General features: G+C 42.1%; 1 protein-coding gene across 4 annotated transcripts in view; it reads right to left on the reverse strand.

Annotated features, from left to right (window-relative positions):
- THSD1 (thrombospondin type 1 domain containing 1) overlaps positions 1–17,241 on the reverse strand; it is a 28,769-nt gene that overhangs the window by 9,613 nt on the left and 1,915 nt on the right. The window contains exons 3-6 of one of the 4 annotated variants that reach the window (XM_045567284.1): positions 16,564–16,653; positions 13,299–13,396; positions 8,673–9,638; positions 434–592 (exon numbers count right to left, since the gene is read on the reverse strand). In XM_045567284.1, coding sequence (XP_045423240.1) covers positions 434–592; positions 8,673–9,638; positions 13,299–13,356 — 1,183 coding nt within the window. In that variant the 5' untranslated portion in view covers positions 13,357–13,396; positions 16,564–16,653. Of the gene's footprint in view, positions 1–433; positions 593–8,672; positions 9,639–13,298; positions 13,401–16,189; positions 16,289–16,563; positions 16,654–17,241 lie in introns of those variants that run through there. The other 3 variants (XM_045567285.1, XM_045567286.1, XM_045567287.1) reach the window with 3 other exon arrangements.

A 17,241-nucleotide genomic window follows, 5' to 3' on the forward strand; every position in this document is an offset into this window, starting at 1 on the left:
ATGAGTCTTAGCCCATTTTTTATAAATAATGGTCTATGTGGTCCCCTTGGGCTTATTTGGCATGATGGGGAGAAAAAGAAGCAGAGGGAGAAATAACAAAAAATCTTAGGAAGAAATGATTATTCCTCCCCCATTTTTGTATTTTTAAAAATTATTTAATACAGCTAAATCCTTAATTTAGGTATATTTCCTTGTCATTTTCCTATCCTCTGCAGTGTTAAATCCCATCCTCTCACTGGTAGGCTTCTCTTCCAGCTACTCCCAGTCTTAGCCACACTAACAAGTACAGGGTTAGTAGAACCAACAGCAATCACAGAGCATTAGTGAGTCCACTCCTGAACTCATCCTAGTGATTCTTAAGCAGGCCTGGATTCAATACTCCTTCTGATGGAGGCTCCATGGAGACACTCCCAAAGGAAGCAAGGATACCTACCAGCACACTCCTCCAGGGAACACAGGGAGGTCTCCGAGGACATTCCAGGGCAGCCAGGTCTGGAGGGGAAGGAAGTGAGACACACTCGGCGACGCTCTCTGACACCATCCCCACATGTGGTGCTACACTGGCTCCACGGCTGCCACAGTCCCCAAGTTTCTGCAAGGACATAAGTCATGCTTTTAACGCTAGTTCATTTGAGATTCAGTATTTAACTGTACCCAAATGAAGCAGCAAAACTCAAATCTCAGGCCTTGAAAAGTCAGTGAGTAAAAACATTCCCAGAGATGCAGAAAGCTGGAAAGAGTGCTGCTCCTAACCTTAAAACAAAGAAAAGCTGCATAATTTACAAAATCTCAACCTTCCTAGAACCCACTAGAGAGCTGAGGTCACAGGACAACCGACTATCTTGCAATATAAGGAAAGATGGGATGCAACACTTGTTTACCTGGGGCAGATACCAGCCCCCATACAAGCTGGTGAGAGGAATTCATCTAAAAAAAAGTAATGAATTGCTAAAAGCCTAATGTGGACTAGGATAGAATATAGAATCCTGAGGAGCCACATACACAAGCAGAATCTACAACCACTTGCAGGCTTTTCTCCACAGATCTCACCAAATGCTCACAAGAAGGACTGAGGGCAGATGCAAGCCCAGACAAAGCCTCCCTCATGGTGGAGGCCTGAGGAGGGAAGGGGTAGCACTGTGGAAAAGACACAAAGCCTCACCCAAATCCTTCTCCCCAGCTCCTCTACCAAACAAAAGCCTCAACCACTGGGGGAAAGGCAGCAAAGCCTGTCATCCTAAGAGTACGAGTAGAGACTAAATGCTGCCAAGGAATGAAATAAGAAAAACTCCTTCATCCTTGGGGAGGAGGCAAAAATATCCTGGGCCCAGACTACTAGAGACCGACTGGGGAGGGGCAGATCACCAAGAAGGCCCCATCCCTGATACTCATGGACATAGCACTTGCCTAAGACTGAGGCTGAACCAGTACAAGGGAATGCCCTTCCCCCACTTCAGGCTAGCAAGTACCAAGTATCAAATAACAGTAGTCCACTGTGGAAGAGACGCAAAGCAAGAGGTGAAAACCTCTCTGATGTGCAGGCTCAATCGTAAAGCTGAAGATGGAAAAGAAGCACGGAGAAAAACCCTCTGGCAATGCAATACCTTCCCTAAACACAAAGTAACATCAGAAAATTTTGAAATCTGTGATGCACTGAGGGCAGCCCTAGCAACAGGAAAAACCCAAACATGGCTCAATTCCTTACTACATTAACCCAATACTCACACTAAAGTCCTAGCAAAAACAGAGGTATGCCCATTTCCAGGCATAAATACCTTAGTGTCTATAGTTCCAAACTAGATATCCAGCTTTCGACCAAAAATTACAAAACACACAAAGAAGCAAGGAAAAAACGATAAACTATCAAGACAAAGTAATCAAGAGAACTAGAAAACTACCAACCCAGTAAAAATATCTTCCCAGAATTAAAGGAGGAATACTTTTTCAGACAAATAAAAACTGAGAAAATTTATTACCAGCAGGCCTTCACTACAAAAAATGTTAAAAGAAATCCTTCAGGCAGAAGGAATATGATACCAGACAAAAACTTGCATCTCTACAAAGAAATGAAGAGTGCTAGAAATGGTATATATAAACGTAAATATAAAATCCATTTTTTCTAATTTTAAATGCTCTAAAATATAATTGATAGTCTAAAGCAAAATTGTAGCAATGTATTATGTGTTTAATAGCATATAGAAAGTAAAATATATGACAACAATCACACAAAGAATGGGAGGAATGAATTGGGAGTGTACTGCTCAAAGGTTCTTATGCTACACGTGAAGCAATATAATACTTGAAAGTAGATTGAGAGTAAATATATACATTGTAAACTCTAGGACAACCACTAAAAACATTTTAAGGCATAAACAATACACCAATAGTACAGTTAGAGTAAATTATAAAAATATTCAATTAATCCAAAAGAAGGCAGAAAAAAAGAAGAAAAACAAAGAACAGATATTACAAACATAAATCCAGCAAAACAGATCTTAATCCAACCATACAATAACACTAAATATAAATAATCTAAACACATCAATTAAAAGACAGAGATTGTCAGATTCGATTTTTAAAAAAGTGTGATCCAACTATATGCTGTTTTAAAAAAAAAACAGATTTGCCTATAAAGACATTTATAGGTTAAAAGTCAAAGGATAGAAGCATATATGCCTTATGAACAATTATAAAAAGAAAAATAGAGTGGCTATATTAATGTCAGAAGAAATGGAATGCAGAGCCAGGGATATTACCAGGGATAAAGAGGGACATTACATAATGATAAAGGGCTCAATTCAGCAAGGAGATTTAATAATCCTAAATGAGGATGCACCTAACACCAGAGCTTCAAGATACACACAAAACCCTCCCAGAACAGCCATTATTGATTGATGAATGCAAACTTCTCTTCCAAGCAGATACATAATTATTGCTAGGTAGAATAACTGAATAGTTCTCTATAAAGAATTAACCTAAATCTCCTCTCTATCAGCACTCATCCAACCTTAAAACCTATCAGGTCCTGCCAACACCAGGCACCAAAACATCCTCTGCATAAAGGTTGTTCTTCATCCTTTATGGAGAATAACTTCTAATGTAGCCAAAGGTATATAAAGCATTACAAAACATGTAAGTATAGGGCAGATGCAATCTCAGTTGAGCCAAGTGGTGCAATCTTTGGAGTGAGTAATGGAATATGAGTTCTTTACAGCAATTAAAAGTCTCTGAGGATTTTCACAAGAGTAGGAGCATTATAAACCAGTATCCTGGAGCAGCGTCAACTGAGGCATGGTAATTATGTTCCATCCAGAGGTCCAACTAAACACAATATTGGTTCTGTGCCTCCCAGAGCACACTGCAGCTCCTCCTATGGCAGAACAATGAGCTGGCTTTGTCCTCAAGGCTTCAGAGCTGTTCCAACACTAAGCCTCCAGTGCTTAAAAAGCTTTGAGAATCTCATATTAAAATCTCTCTGAGTTAAAGTATTGTGATTTTTTTTTAAATCTACTGGGAATCCCACTACTATGAAATCGAAATTGAAAATTAATTCAATGTATAGTTCACCCTTCCCTTGTGCTCATATTTAAGACAACAAAAGGCAGAATTAAAAAAACTAAAAATCCTTTTGTTATTCTTTCTGAGCTCTTCTTTTACTTTATATAAATATAATTCACTTAATTACATAGAGTCATTTGTCAAACTAAAAACAAAAGTCCCGTTAGTGGGGATCACAAAACAATCAAAGTTTTGATAAAAGCATAAATGTTAATGTCAAAAAATTCCATTTTGAAATGTTAAGTATTCTTTTCCCTTGAAAATAAAATCATAGCTTATAGGATAATTAAAAATAAAAAATAAACATTTGACCTAAGTTTTTATGTCTTTATTTCTAAATCAAATTAATCAAACAAGAAACACAGGAAATCACTCAAATAAAGCAATGATCAAATTTAATCAGAAAAATTTAAAAATGCCTTAAGTAACTCTATCTGAAGATCTGAGCTAATAACTTTGAGGAAACCAGGCGTGATGGCACCTCCCTATAAACCCAGCTACTCAGGACGCTGAGGTGGGAGGACTGCTTGAGCCCAGGAGTTTCAGACTAGCCTGGGCAACATAGCAAGACCCTATCTCAATTGAAAAAAAACTTTAAGGAAAATACCTGGCAAAATGAGAACTCATAGATAACTATAGTTTTTGTATCAGAAATGAAAAGCAAGATGACCAATACCTCAAATGGTCTTACTTTTGTCTTGCTTAGATGTCCACACATACACTCATGCTGTATAACAAACCCACTTGGCCAGGCTAAATGCCTTTCAGGCTATTAGGATATCAATCCTGAATGAGCAAAATGTGTCTGGAATGTGAAAAGGGAGATTTGTTTCTGACCCCAACACTATCTGAAAGAATACAACCTATGAAATATTCATATCTGCAAGACATTTTGCTCTAAAGACCAAGGTAACTAAACAAATTATACTTATAAGAAAATTCTACAGACATAAGTGAGTAGCTATAAGGAGTAGCAGGAGCAAGGGCCCTGTGATAAGCAGTTCAGATTTTCTTTGCATAGAACAAGGCTCACTTACACTGAACAAGTCATGCTTATGCCTGGGCCAGTGGACTCCCAAGTGGTTACAGGTCGTCCAAGAGGGCTGGGTGGCACAAGATGAGCCAGTGAGTTGAGGAAAAAATAGAATCTCTGATTTTCCAATCTAAAAGCTTTACATTGTTTAATAGACGGATTGACAGTTGACTATATGGAAGGCAGTTACAGAATAATGGTAAAAGCGAACTCTCAAACTAGTTTACCTGGGTTTGCGTTCTGGTTCTACCACTTAAACACCATTGACCTTGAGCACATTACTTAATCTTTCTGTGCCTCCATTTCTTCACCTATAACATAGACAATATAATGAGCCTAACTCATAGAGTTGTTATGAGGACCAAATGGGCCTGTAAAGAACTCAGAACAGTGCCCACTGCAAAGTAATCATGTTATATACATGTTATTTATCCCATGGAAGGAACTAAAGATCATAAATAGTCATTTTTGGCAACATACAGTACGTATTTGCTTTAAATTGTTATTTACATACTATCCTAAGGTCCTAAGACATATTTGGAGAAAAGAGACAAACATATACACATTATTCCATTTTCAAAAGGAACTAATAAGAAATTCAGTGTGAATCAGTGGCTCACACAAGTCACGGTGGGTCCCTAAATGATGCCATTTGGCAAAAAAGACACTTTTTACTGGTTAGAGCTATCAATCTAAATAGAAAATGAAAAAAAGGGAACTCGCTCAGTTCAGTCATAAATTTATCCACTAAAAACACAGAAAGTCACTGAGATTCCTACTGTGAGCCTAAATTTCATCTCTCAGCCCCACAGAGCCAGAGCTGCTGTGGGAGAGCCACACAGAGAACTGGGGGTCCCCAGGTGTGCTTAGCTCTTCTAGTTCCTGCCCCAGGCCCGCCGCCGCTGGGTGTGTCTGGCAGCTGCTACGTGGGGCAGCCCCATACGGACCACCCTCACCCTGGACACGTGAGAACCACCCCCCGTTCTGCCCCTTTCCAGCATCTTTCCACTGTTTGTGCTGCGGGTTTTAAGAACCCCAGTCTTTAGACACTGAATTGAACCACGCGTGAAAAGCCCACCAGCTTGGAAAACCAACGAGGGAGCCCTCCTGCCCCCATGTGCCTTTAATCAAATGGCTCAAATTTCTTGACTTCCCACCATTCATAACCATTAAATTCAGTCAGAACTTTTTTGACTAAACATGTATTTTCTTTAGAAAAGGCAAGAATATCTTGGATGATTAAATTAGTTCAATCTAATTGTTTTTCTCCTAATACCTAGCTGAGACTAGCCAGACCTGAGTTCAACTTTTACTTTTATAAGCACGTACTGAGCACCTATTAACGTGCCAGGCATACTGAGTGGGCTAAAGAACATAAAAAGCTTCATGGCAACACAAGTCGAGTTTTGCCATCAAATGAGCTTTCCCTGTCTGCAGGGTCGGGGAAAGGCAGGGAGAGGAAGACATTACACAAGCAATGGCAGAAGTGATAAACGCCATGAAAGAAGACCTACAGAATGCTGCACCAGCTTACAGCAAAGGGACCGACCCAGCCTGAGGTCAAGGAATAGTAACCTGAGTGGAGACTTGGAGGATGGGTGATTATTAACCAGGGGCATGTGGGAGGACAGTGTCTTAGGCGCCAGCCCAGAGACAGTGGCTGCAGAGGTCGGGGAGAATCCATAGAGGATTCCCATCCTCATGCCAAGTGAGGTGACTGGAAGCTTTTAAGCAGGGGAATGGCCTCAGCTGACCTGAATGTTAAACAGTCCCTCTGGCTGCAGTGAGGGAAGGAAGTGGAGGCAGGGAGGGATCCAATTAGGAATCTGTTGCAAGAGTCCAGGTGAGGAGTGGCGGAGGCTTAACCCAAGTAGGACAGTGGAATCAGGGAGAAGTGGAGAGATTGACACTCAGGAGACAAAGCCATAGGACGCAGTGGTGCATTGTGTACAGGAGGAGAAGAGGAAGACTCCTGGTTTCTGGTTTGAACAGTGAGATGGGTGGTGGAGTCCCACACTGAGGAGCGGGGCTGGGGGTCCAAGGGTGAGTCTAATTTCAGACATGCTGCTTTTGAGGTGCCTGGGAGACACCGGAGGGATGCCAGCTATTCGGCAGTGCTTGGACGCAGGGTAAGAGCAGGGGATGACAACCATCTGGAGTCGTTAGCACCAAGACTAATCACTTGGCAAGTGTGTGACATAAAAGAGAAGGTGACCAGCACCTGGGGGATGAGACAGGTGGTGGCACTGGCAGGCAGAGGCGGTGGTGAAGGAGCAGCCAGGGAGGAGGGAGGTGAGCCGACGAATGCGACATCCCAGAATCAGGGTCAATGAAGATGTGGACTGAAGTGCCACTGGGTCTGGGCACCTGCAATTTATTCCCGGCTGCTTCTGTGAGAGCATTTTCAGGGGAGGAGTCGGGGGCGGAAACCAGTTCGCAGTGGGTTGTAAAGAGAATGAAAGGCAAAGAAATGAACCCAAAAGGGTAGGCAACTATTTTAAAGTTTTTGGGCCATAAAGGGAAGAGGAGAGAAAGAAGGTAATGTCTGGGGAGACATTAGAGATGGTTAGAGATGGTTTCCGTCTTGTTTTTAGATAAAAGAATTAAATACATTTCAAAGCTGATGAGAATGAGCCAGTAGAGGAGGGACAGTTAAAGATGGAAGAGAGAGAAGGGTACTGACTAGCAGAAGGTTCCTGAAATGAGCAGAGGAGCTGGCATCCACAGTGCAGGGGAGGAGTGACAGGTCACGGTGACAGGAAGGAGGGGAGAGGATGGGTCTGACAGATCTTTTGGTGGGAGGGTGCAGAGTTCCACCTAACAGCTCTCAGCCCCCTGTGCGGCAGTTGGCAAAGTCAACTCTGAGTTAACCAGCAGATAGGGGCTGAGGCCTGCGGGGAGTGGAGGAGATCTGAAAGGGCTGTTGTACAGACCGGGAGCATGACCTGGCCAGGGTGACATGCCAGGCAGCATCCAGGCCCTGCTGATGGTGAAGGTATGATGCACCCATAGTGGTAACTATCTGCCTAGGTGTGACTTTGTCATGCAGTCTTGGCAGCCTGGGTACAGCGGGCGACTGGCAGATGGCTGAAGTCATGCAAAGATGGGGTGTGCCCTGGCAGGTGCCCTGAAAGGACAGCAGGGTAGAGGAGTTTAGGATGTTGGTGGGAGGGTAGTGAAAGAGATGGACCACAGAATCTAGGCTGGATAGAGAGGCAAGTGCAAGCAGGGACGTGGCCAGTGGATGAGGAGAGAGCCGAAGGAAAGGGACTTCTGGGAAGAGGAAGTGGGTAAATTTACAGCAAGGAACACGGGGCTACAGACACACACAGAGGCGTGTGCAGTCGGGGGCACTGGGCTTAGTGGGCATGAAGACAAGAACAGCAGGCAAGCGAACCAGACCAGCTCTGCCAAATTAAAACCATGCTGAGACCAGGCTTGTACCTAGGAAAAATGAAAGAAATGCAAAGAGCAGCGTGGAGAATGGATGGAATTGTCACAACCCCGCTTCTTTGTGAGTAGGCAGGGCCTTACACCAAGAACCCAGAATCTGGAGAAGTTTTCAGAAATCTGTTTTGATTTCTAAGTCTTCATTCCTATAATGAATGATGTAAGAGAAAAGAGAAAATGCTCAGATAGAGGCAGACAGAAATTACTAACTACAGTCTGGAATATAGCTTTGAGTTCTAGTCATGTCTGCCATGGACTTACCATATAATGTAATAATAGGATTTTTAAAATATAACAATAGCTAATGTTTATTGAGCACTTTCTGTATGCCAGGTAGCAAGCTGAGAAGGTTACATGTTCATTTCATTCAACCCCACAACTCTGAGGTAGGTACTTTATTATCCCTATTTTATGGATGGGGAAACTGAGACCTAAAGAGGTTAAGTGGGTCTGTTTACCGCTAGTCTTAATTTTTCAGATAAGGATGATAATGTCAATTGGTAAAGTATAAGGAATGAACCATAAAAATGATGGTACAATCACCTAAAGTTCACCTAAATTATCAACAATAATTTTGATTACACAAAGACACAGATTTGACTTAAAAATGTTTTAAAATCTCAGTACCAACCTATATTTCTCTGGATTAGCATGCACTCCTTCTCCTTTGTGGAAAAATGGCTTCTGCTTGAAATGCCAAAGTCGAAGCAGTATTTATTCTTCCCCATGTCAAACAAAGTACAGTTAAATACTGTTCTCCTCTCTCCCAGGGGCAGGTTGTTCTCGGCCAGCTGAACAGTCCTCCCCGCAGGGTGTCCGGGGGTGTCCTTGAAGACAGCGATCACTCCCTGGACGAAGATGCATGGCGGGGGCAGCACCACCACCTCCACGCCGGACTCACACGTGAGCTCTGGCACCATCACCAGTTTGTATCCGAACTTCTGGGCCAAGTCAATGGGCCCCGTGGAGGTAATGACCGAGTCTCGCCCAAGCAGCCTCAGTACCACCGTGACATAGGCTTCTGGCCCCACGGGTGCACAGCCAAACTCAACCCACTGACCTTGAGTGAGTTCTGTCCTTTTGCTGGCTCTTATCTCCAGCGGCTTCCCCGGACTTGTTCTTGCCTGGGGAAGGCTGTTGGTGAAGATGACGTCCACCATGATGTCGGGCTTGTCCACAGGAAATGGGCATAGTGGCTGACTGGTGAAAAAGCCCACCTGGAAGGTGCCTTCTGCTGCCTTGGAGGTCCTGTTCAAGTCAACGTGAAAGACAGGCCACTCCACCTTCAGAAAGGCACTCTTCTCCCACCAGGAGACTGGAGTGCTATTGTCTGTAGCTTCCAGAGTCATTGTGAACCAGTAATCACCAGCCTCCTTGAAATAGAAGCACTCGAACTCCAGTGTTCCCTGGGACTGGTTGGTCAGCAGGTACTTGGTGGTAACAGTCTGATTGGTGTTGGCCTCCAACAGCAGGACAGATACATTCCTCAGCGTCCCATTGGCACCATCAAAATACCGGAAATTCACAGACACTGTGTTGTTGCTTAGTGCTACATGGCCTGGCTCTCCCAAGAAGAGATATTCAGCTTTTCCAAGAACTGAAATAAAATGGTCAGGGTTGGTTTTTAAAACGTATGTTTTTGGTTTTTTTTTTTTAAGAGATAGGGTCTTGCTCTGTCACCCAGGCTGGAGTGCAATGGCACAATCATAGCTCACTGCAGCCTCAAACTCCTGGACTCAGGCAATCCTCCCACCTCAGCCTCCCGAATAGCCAGGACTACAGGCACACCCCACCATTCCCAGCTCAAAAACAGCACTTTAGACAGACTAGAGATTAGAATTGAGCCAAGGGTAATGCAAAATGATGCCGAGTACAGATTTGGGAACTGGGTATTGTGCTCTTTCCATTCTAAAGTGGCTCTGTTCGGTCATCTTCATTTCTCATAGTTATGTTTAAAATAATTAACGATACTTTGAATTCACAATGCTCAACAATGTAATATATCTGTAATGAAAACCTATAAAGCTAGAATAACTGACAATTCTCAGGACAAAAATCTAATACCTCTCATTTTCCATTTTAATCATATTCTGGTATTTAGGGAAAATGGATATACAGAGGAGTAAGAGAAAGCTTTATTTAAATGACACAATACAAACTGCTGTAGATTATTTTAAATCTAAGACCCTAAATTTACTTCAAAGTTATTATTTTCTGATAGTCAAGACAAACACTTGGGAATTTTTACCAGCAAAGGAACCAGTGTTCTCAGTTTGTGTGAGGCAGAAAGTTTTAGATGGATAAGAAATGTTGACACTTTACTCTGCATGGGTAACCCCAGGGATTGGGTGAATGTTTACGAAATAACTTGGTTTGTCCTTGGCAATTTTAATGACATTACAGCGACTGGTTTTGGCCTCGATAGGACAAATGACTACTGGCTTCCCAAGTATCATTCAGTTAGGATCAATTATACCTTTTAAAAAGAGACCCCACAGAGCAGCTGAAGAGGACAAAGAGCACAGACACACAAGAATCCTTGTTTCTATTTTGAACCCTATCCAAATACGTATCAAAGGAGGCAGAATTTGGCAATGCAACAATCAGCTGGCCCATGGCAAGAGTAAGAATTCTAGATTTAAGGGACTACAGTGCCCTTTAGGTTTGAAAAACAACTTACGTAAGTTATGAATTTATTATTATTATATATGCATCACACATATATAATACACACATAGCATAAATGTCCAAAGGATACAAAGGGGCTCATGTGTTTTGGTTTTGGCTGGTAGTCTTTAAAATACCCTTATAGATATTCAGGCAGTGATTATTAGAATCAGCACATGAATATCTTGGCACACAGAGGTGGTTTTTTTGTTTTAATTAGCTCAGCACTTCACCTAGTTCTTACCTGAGATAAGGTGACATAAAATATCTAAAATTTGGATAGGCTTGAATTCTTGATCACTTGTTTGAAAACTATAACAGGATAAAGCTCTTTTTTTTTTTTTTTCCATTTAGGCAAAACAGAAGTTGAAGAAAATTCCCTTTTGCTTGGAGCTGACTCAAGGTTGAGGAAGGTGGCCGATTCTGGTGCAGCTTGTGTGCTAGCTCAAAGCTGACCTGGCACCTTCGTGAGCTAGGGCTAAAGAGACTCCAGCACTTACCACAGCCACAGGAAGAAGTTAAGACTGAGAACAAAATCAGATTAATTTGAATCTGAAGGGAGCAGGATGGCTCTATGGTGCATTTTAAGATTAAGAGATATATACTACTTAGTTAACTAATGAAAGTCTATTATGAATGACAGAAATTGTCAATGAGGCAGATCAGATTCTGATTTAATGGGGAGCCAATCAATGACATAGACACGCATGCCAAGTTGGAAATGGAGAACAAAGATGCAATTGATGGATTCCAGCAGCAGCAGATAGGAGGTGTGTATAAAGGGAAAACTTGCTACTTTACTCCAGAACTCCTGTTCCTACAGACAAGAATACATGCTCATTTAGAAAACTACGATTTGGTTCTTTCACATCCTGACTACTATAATAGTTTTCTCTATTCTTTCATCTTCCCTCTCCCCATTTCTTTATTGTATTTAAAGTAACTGGTGTCTCTATATAAGCATGTTGCTTAAAAAAAAAAAAGCTAACCTGTAATGGTATATTTTGATCAATATGAAGTGGAGATAAACGGGAAAAAAATGTATCTATGAAAATACTTTCCTTGTGACCTATGAACTCAAACTCTATGCTCTATTTTATACTGATTCAACTTTTATTTTTATATTCTACTAAGATATCTTGCTCTTAACAACAAACATCCTTGCACACTTGATTTAAATGGAGAATTTTGATGTTTTATTTATCATTATGCAACCAAGGAGACTTATAAATTTTTGTAGAAGGCTGTTACATGTAGAGCAATCTGGTTTTAGGTAGGAATAAATTACTTTAACAGAATTAAATTCCACATTAGTTTTCCTTAAATGAAGCATCTTCTTGTTTAAATAAACTCCTTAAAAAAGAAAAGACTGAGAAAGGAGATTTACTAAGTGAAATGAACAGCACATGCTCTGATCCATTTAACTGGCTGTAACAGTGATATTATACAAGCCAGTATTCTTTATCTTTTGGATGACAATTTTTTCATCAAATTTGAAAACAATTTCCACTCCCATACCATCAACTGCTTAGATGTCTATGAAATATCTGGAAATCATCAAAAGAAAAGTAGTGAAGATTATGTTATATTGTTGACTGTGTTGGTTCACTAGTTGCATAAAATTCTGAGAATGGAAACAAAATGAATGAAGAGAACTAATTTTATTTTATTTTATTTTTTTTTTTGTGAGACAGAGTCTCACTTTGTTGCCCGGGCTAGAGTGAGTGCCGTGGCATCAGCCTAGCTCACAGCAACCTCAAACTCCTGGGCTGAAGCGATCCTCCTGCCTCAGCCTCCCTTGTAGCTGGGACTACAGGCATGAGCCACCATGCCCGGCTAATTTTTTTTGTATATATATTTTTAGTTGGCCAGATAATTTCTTTCTATTTTTTTTGGTAGAGACGGGGTCTCGCTCTTGCTCAGGCTGGTCTCGAACTCCTGACCTCGAGCGATCCACTCGCCTCGGCCTCCCAGAGCTAGGATTACAGGCGTGAGCCACCGCGCCCGGCCAAGAGAACTAATTTTAAGCACCTACTATATGCTCAGACATTCAAGGTATTTCATATTCTTGATTTTATTGTATCACAACAACCCTGTCAAGTCAATATTATTGCTAAGGTTGAAAGAGACTAAGAAACTTGTCTAAGAGCACACAACCATCAAGGATTGAAATTCAGATTGGTTCCAAAGATACTTTAGCATCAAAACTCTCTTGTCAAGTGAAATCTTAAGGAGAACCTCAGTATACAAAACATCACACCATGTTTGTGATTTATTATACTGAATTACTGGAAAATCAAGGAGAACTCAAGGTATCATGCTTGTCTCCAATTTGTTAAAATGGAAATAAGCTGTTGTTTATTATTTTTAAAAAGAGTTAAGATACATTTAAAATGAAATTTGAATCAATCATGCAGAACCCCCGAAGCCCCTAAGAGAACCCAGGGCTGCAAAGATCACACTTTAAAAGATATTGCACTATAGACTCTACCCTGCCTCTTTCATGAAGAGTCATCAATATAATGCATTTATAAACCTCACACTTACGTTTATTGCTACCTGTAGCATTAAGTATACTCACAATACTCACCATAGTCACAGAGCACCACCAACAATAGATTTGAGAAGTCTTTCAACATTGGTTTCATTCTGATCAGCAAAATCCCAGGTCTTTAGTCTCCTCATGTCCTTTCTCACATTCAAATTGTGATTAAAAAAAAAAAAAAAAAACACCTGAAATTAGAACCTCAAGAAATGATGGCTCCATTCAATGTGATTCATAAAATAGTAATCATGAAATGACAAAACTATCCAAGAAATCAAACTTCGTAAGTGATACTGGAAGGAAACTAGTGAGGACACTAATTTTCCCTGGGGCAATGACCTGTACTTATATAAGCCCCTTATTCCATTATAGCTCACCTGTCAAGAACATCCAGGTATGCTCAACACCAAGATTATCTTTGCAAAACACCAAAGTCTCTGCTCTTTATAGCATATCCTTAAGCGGAGAGTTTATTGTTACTAGCTTAATTTTATCAAAGCTAATAGCCAATTTGGATAACACATTTTCACACTATTTATCTGCTTGGCATTTCACACTGATCAATTTACTAAATTTTTGCCAGACTTTCATTTAGCATTGTGCTGTGTACACCCAAACCATCCCTGCCTGGCTTCCACAAGTGGGCTATTAACACTTCCTTGCCCAACCGATGTGTCATCTGGATTATTTCATTTCTGGATTCCTAGGAGGTACAGCAAACGATCAGAGCTTTAAAAAAGATACCAACAGTATTACAATTAAATGTGAACTTCACGTGGCCCTGACTTCCCTTGTTTAGGGTAGTCTAAGGAGAAAACACGTAAATTACAATTATCGTCCTCTGTCAGTCTTGCAATACCATTGCTGCTGGTATGCACCAGGAGACAGATGATTCACACAGCAGTCTTCCAGACTACCTAGGAGGGCAGGGAAGGCCTTGTTGGCCTGTGGTTCAGAGTGATTTGTGGAAAGAAGCACTTACTTTGATATAAACAGACTATTAGACCATAGAACAAGATGCAGGGCATTTAAGAACAATTTTTTTCATACTAGAGTCTAACAAACTATCTGTTTTTAAACATAACCAAATAACATATTTTCTTAATGTTTACAGTCCTCCTATTACTCTTAGTTAACATATTCTGATAAGCAAATATAGTATATTCCAAATACATGTTACATCCCTTCAGATAAGAGCAGAAATTAATGGAATTAAGAGGACTGGTTGAAATAAGCCAAAATTCAATGGAAAGGAAACTGGTGTGTCTCTATTAGCTTTCTGTCAGTATGAGTTGCTTGAACAAAGGAAATACTGTACTTCCTCAAAGGGAAGCAGAGATTTGAAGGATCTGAAGTGTAATTATGGGGATGATTAGGGCACCCTCCTTTCCCCAGCAAAAAAAAAAAAAAAAGAAAGAAAGAAAAAAGGAAAATGAAAAAACCAGAAAATTCTGTTTTAGTGGAATTACCCACAGATTTGGCCTAATCCCTTCCTCGAACATGGACTGGGAAACCTGGCCAAAGACGGCAGGTGAAGCCCTTGCAGAAAGCATCACCGTATTCCTTGGACAAGCGTGGGTACTTTGAGAAATCAAAATGCTTCCTTTAAGTCACTGATACTCAGTAACCAAACTAAGGAGAAGCTAGCTCCCCAAAGTTGAACTGGCAACTCCCACATTGCTCACTTCTACCACTATAGAAGTTAAAGCCCCTGATCATAAATGATTTTGTGATTATAACACATTTTCCTTCTGATGAAAATGACCGATAAAACAGAATTGTGTGATAATCTATGTTTAGAACTGAATGGAAATGGACTTATAAAACAAACCAGCCTATCAATTATTGTCATATCAAAATCATAACATGCTTCTGTAATTTTTTTTTCCAACCTTACTTGCTTATTTTCTTTGAAATGTTGTTCCCAATACCACGACTTGCTACTTACAATGTTTGGCTTGAGAATCGTTCTAAGAAAATAAGAACTTAAGTATACTTTAACACATTTTAAAATACCTTTATATAGCATTCAGATACATAAAAGTTTATAGAGAAATTCTAAATGTATCAGCTGTGAGGGTGGGGAGAAGTGAACATTCTCAATGGCTAATAGCATCACTCAACCTTAGACCCCACGTTTTTGCTGAAACCAGCTAAGATAGACGCTTCTATATTCCCCTTCATTAGCTGCAGAAAAACAAAATGAATTAGGCTAATATCCATGGGACCGATGACTTGTCAAAGAATAAAAGGTAAAACAAAAAGAAGCAAAGTGATTTTGTCCCTTCTGACAAACATGCACATGCTCATGTGTATATCTAAAAATAATATTTATGAGAAGAAAATCCCTAATTCCAAAGCAGCTGGTGTAAACAGGCTTTATGTATGTATTCAGTGCAGTCTGCTCTGCCCTGGTCCCATGGTTTGGGTGCAGCTTCCCTGGGAACCTGCGCGCTCGCCCCATCTACTCAACTTCCCAAAGGCCCGCAAGTCAAGTTCAAGCCTGGAAATCTAGCCCTGGGGTCGTCAGCATAAGGCTCTCTGAATGAGCACTGTTTTGAAATGCTTATTCTCTCACACTGTTTGTGTCCCAGAAAGGATTTTATTCGGGGGTAGGGGAGAAACAAACTTATTCTGCAACGCTTATCATTCCCAAGACGCGATTTTTCAAGTCTCAACAGTGCGGACTCAACACCGCTCTATGGCCGGTCTCAGTCACTCTGCAACACCTGCGCCCGGGGAGAGCCGAGTCAGGTCAAAGTCGGGGCTCCGACCTGCGGACACGGACGCCTTTTTAAAGCGTGTCCCCTGGGGCGGAGGCGGGTGCATGGAGAGAACGCCACCGTCCACCTGCGCTTTCGGGCTGCGGGGAGGTGGCGGGTCCGGGGGCACTTCCCGACCCCAGCGGGCACCGGGCCGCGGAGCGCTCTTCTTACCTTTCGGGACTGGCGGGTGCAGCAGCCGCGGGCCGGCGGGGCGAGGCGGCGAGGCGGGCGGGAGGCCTCAGGGGCCGCGAGGCAGAGCGCGGAGCATCCCGCGTCCCGACTGCGCGCCCGGGCTCCGCGGCGCGCCGCTCCCGCAGCCCCGCCCGGGCCCGCCCCCGACGGCGCAGGGAGGGCGGGTACCGGGGGCTGGGGGCACTGGGGACCGGGCGCGGCCCGCCTCCGCACCTTCTGGGAAGCGCATCCCTTCCTGCCCGCCCCCAGCTCGCCGCTGCCGGGCAGGAAACCCGCGGGAAGCGCGCGGGCGCGCCAGGGTCCTGCGGGGACCGGGTGCGGCCGCCGCAGCCGCAGATCACCCCAACACGCACCCGACCCGCAGCCCGCCGGGGTTTTAAGGGCGAACCAGCAGTCTCCTGGCACTTCAAATTCAATCCCGTCTCCCCTGGTGTCATTTTTTTCTGGAAGACCATAAAAATAAGTCATTTTAGCTGCATATACATTCTTTCCCAAAAATTATTGAAGGATTTCAAAACAACACAGTTCAGGTAAATGGCATTTTCGTTTTCCTTTCCCTGGAATCAGAATTGGTTATTTAATTACGCTAAACTTTTTAAAAAACTCTACTTTGCAAGTGTTAAAAGTTGTCTTTTAAAAAGAGAGGATGGATTCCGCCTTGTTTAATGGTTGTGTTGGTTACCGAGTAACCAACCGCATGTGCAACCAAGCTGCATGTGCAATGCGGCTTACCATTTGCTTTTCTTTTACACAAAATATACCACTTAACGGACAAAACTAATGTCTGATGATGGAAATCACAGCACAGTTGTGGGCTCTGGGGAGCAGGTCACTGGAGAAAGGCACCAGGGAACTTTCCGGGGGGTGATGGATATGTTCTATTGGTTCGGGTGTGAGTTACACGGATTTACTATGCATTTGTCAAAACTCATCTGGCTGAAGATGTATACATTTAGGTGTTTGTAAACTTTACCTCAATTTTTAAAACTTTTACAAATATGCCATTTGCAGGCCCTTGAATCTATCACTTC

Source organism: Lemur catta, chromosome 13, assembly GCF_020740605.2.
Source record: "Lemur catta isolate mLemCat1 chromosome 13, mLemCat1.pri, whole genome shotgun sequence".
NCBI lineage: Eukaryota > Metazoa > Chordata > Mammalia > Primates > Lemuridae > Lemur > Lemur catta.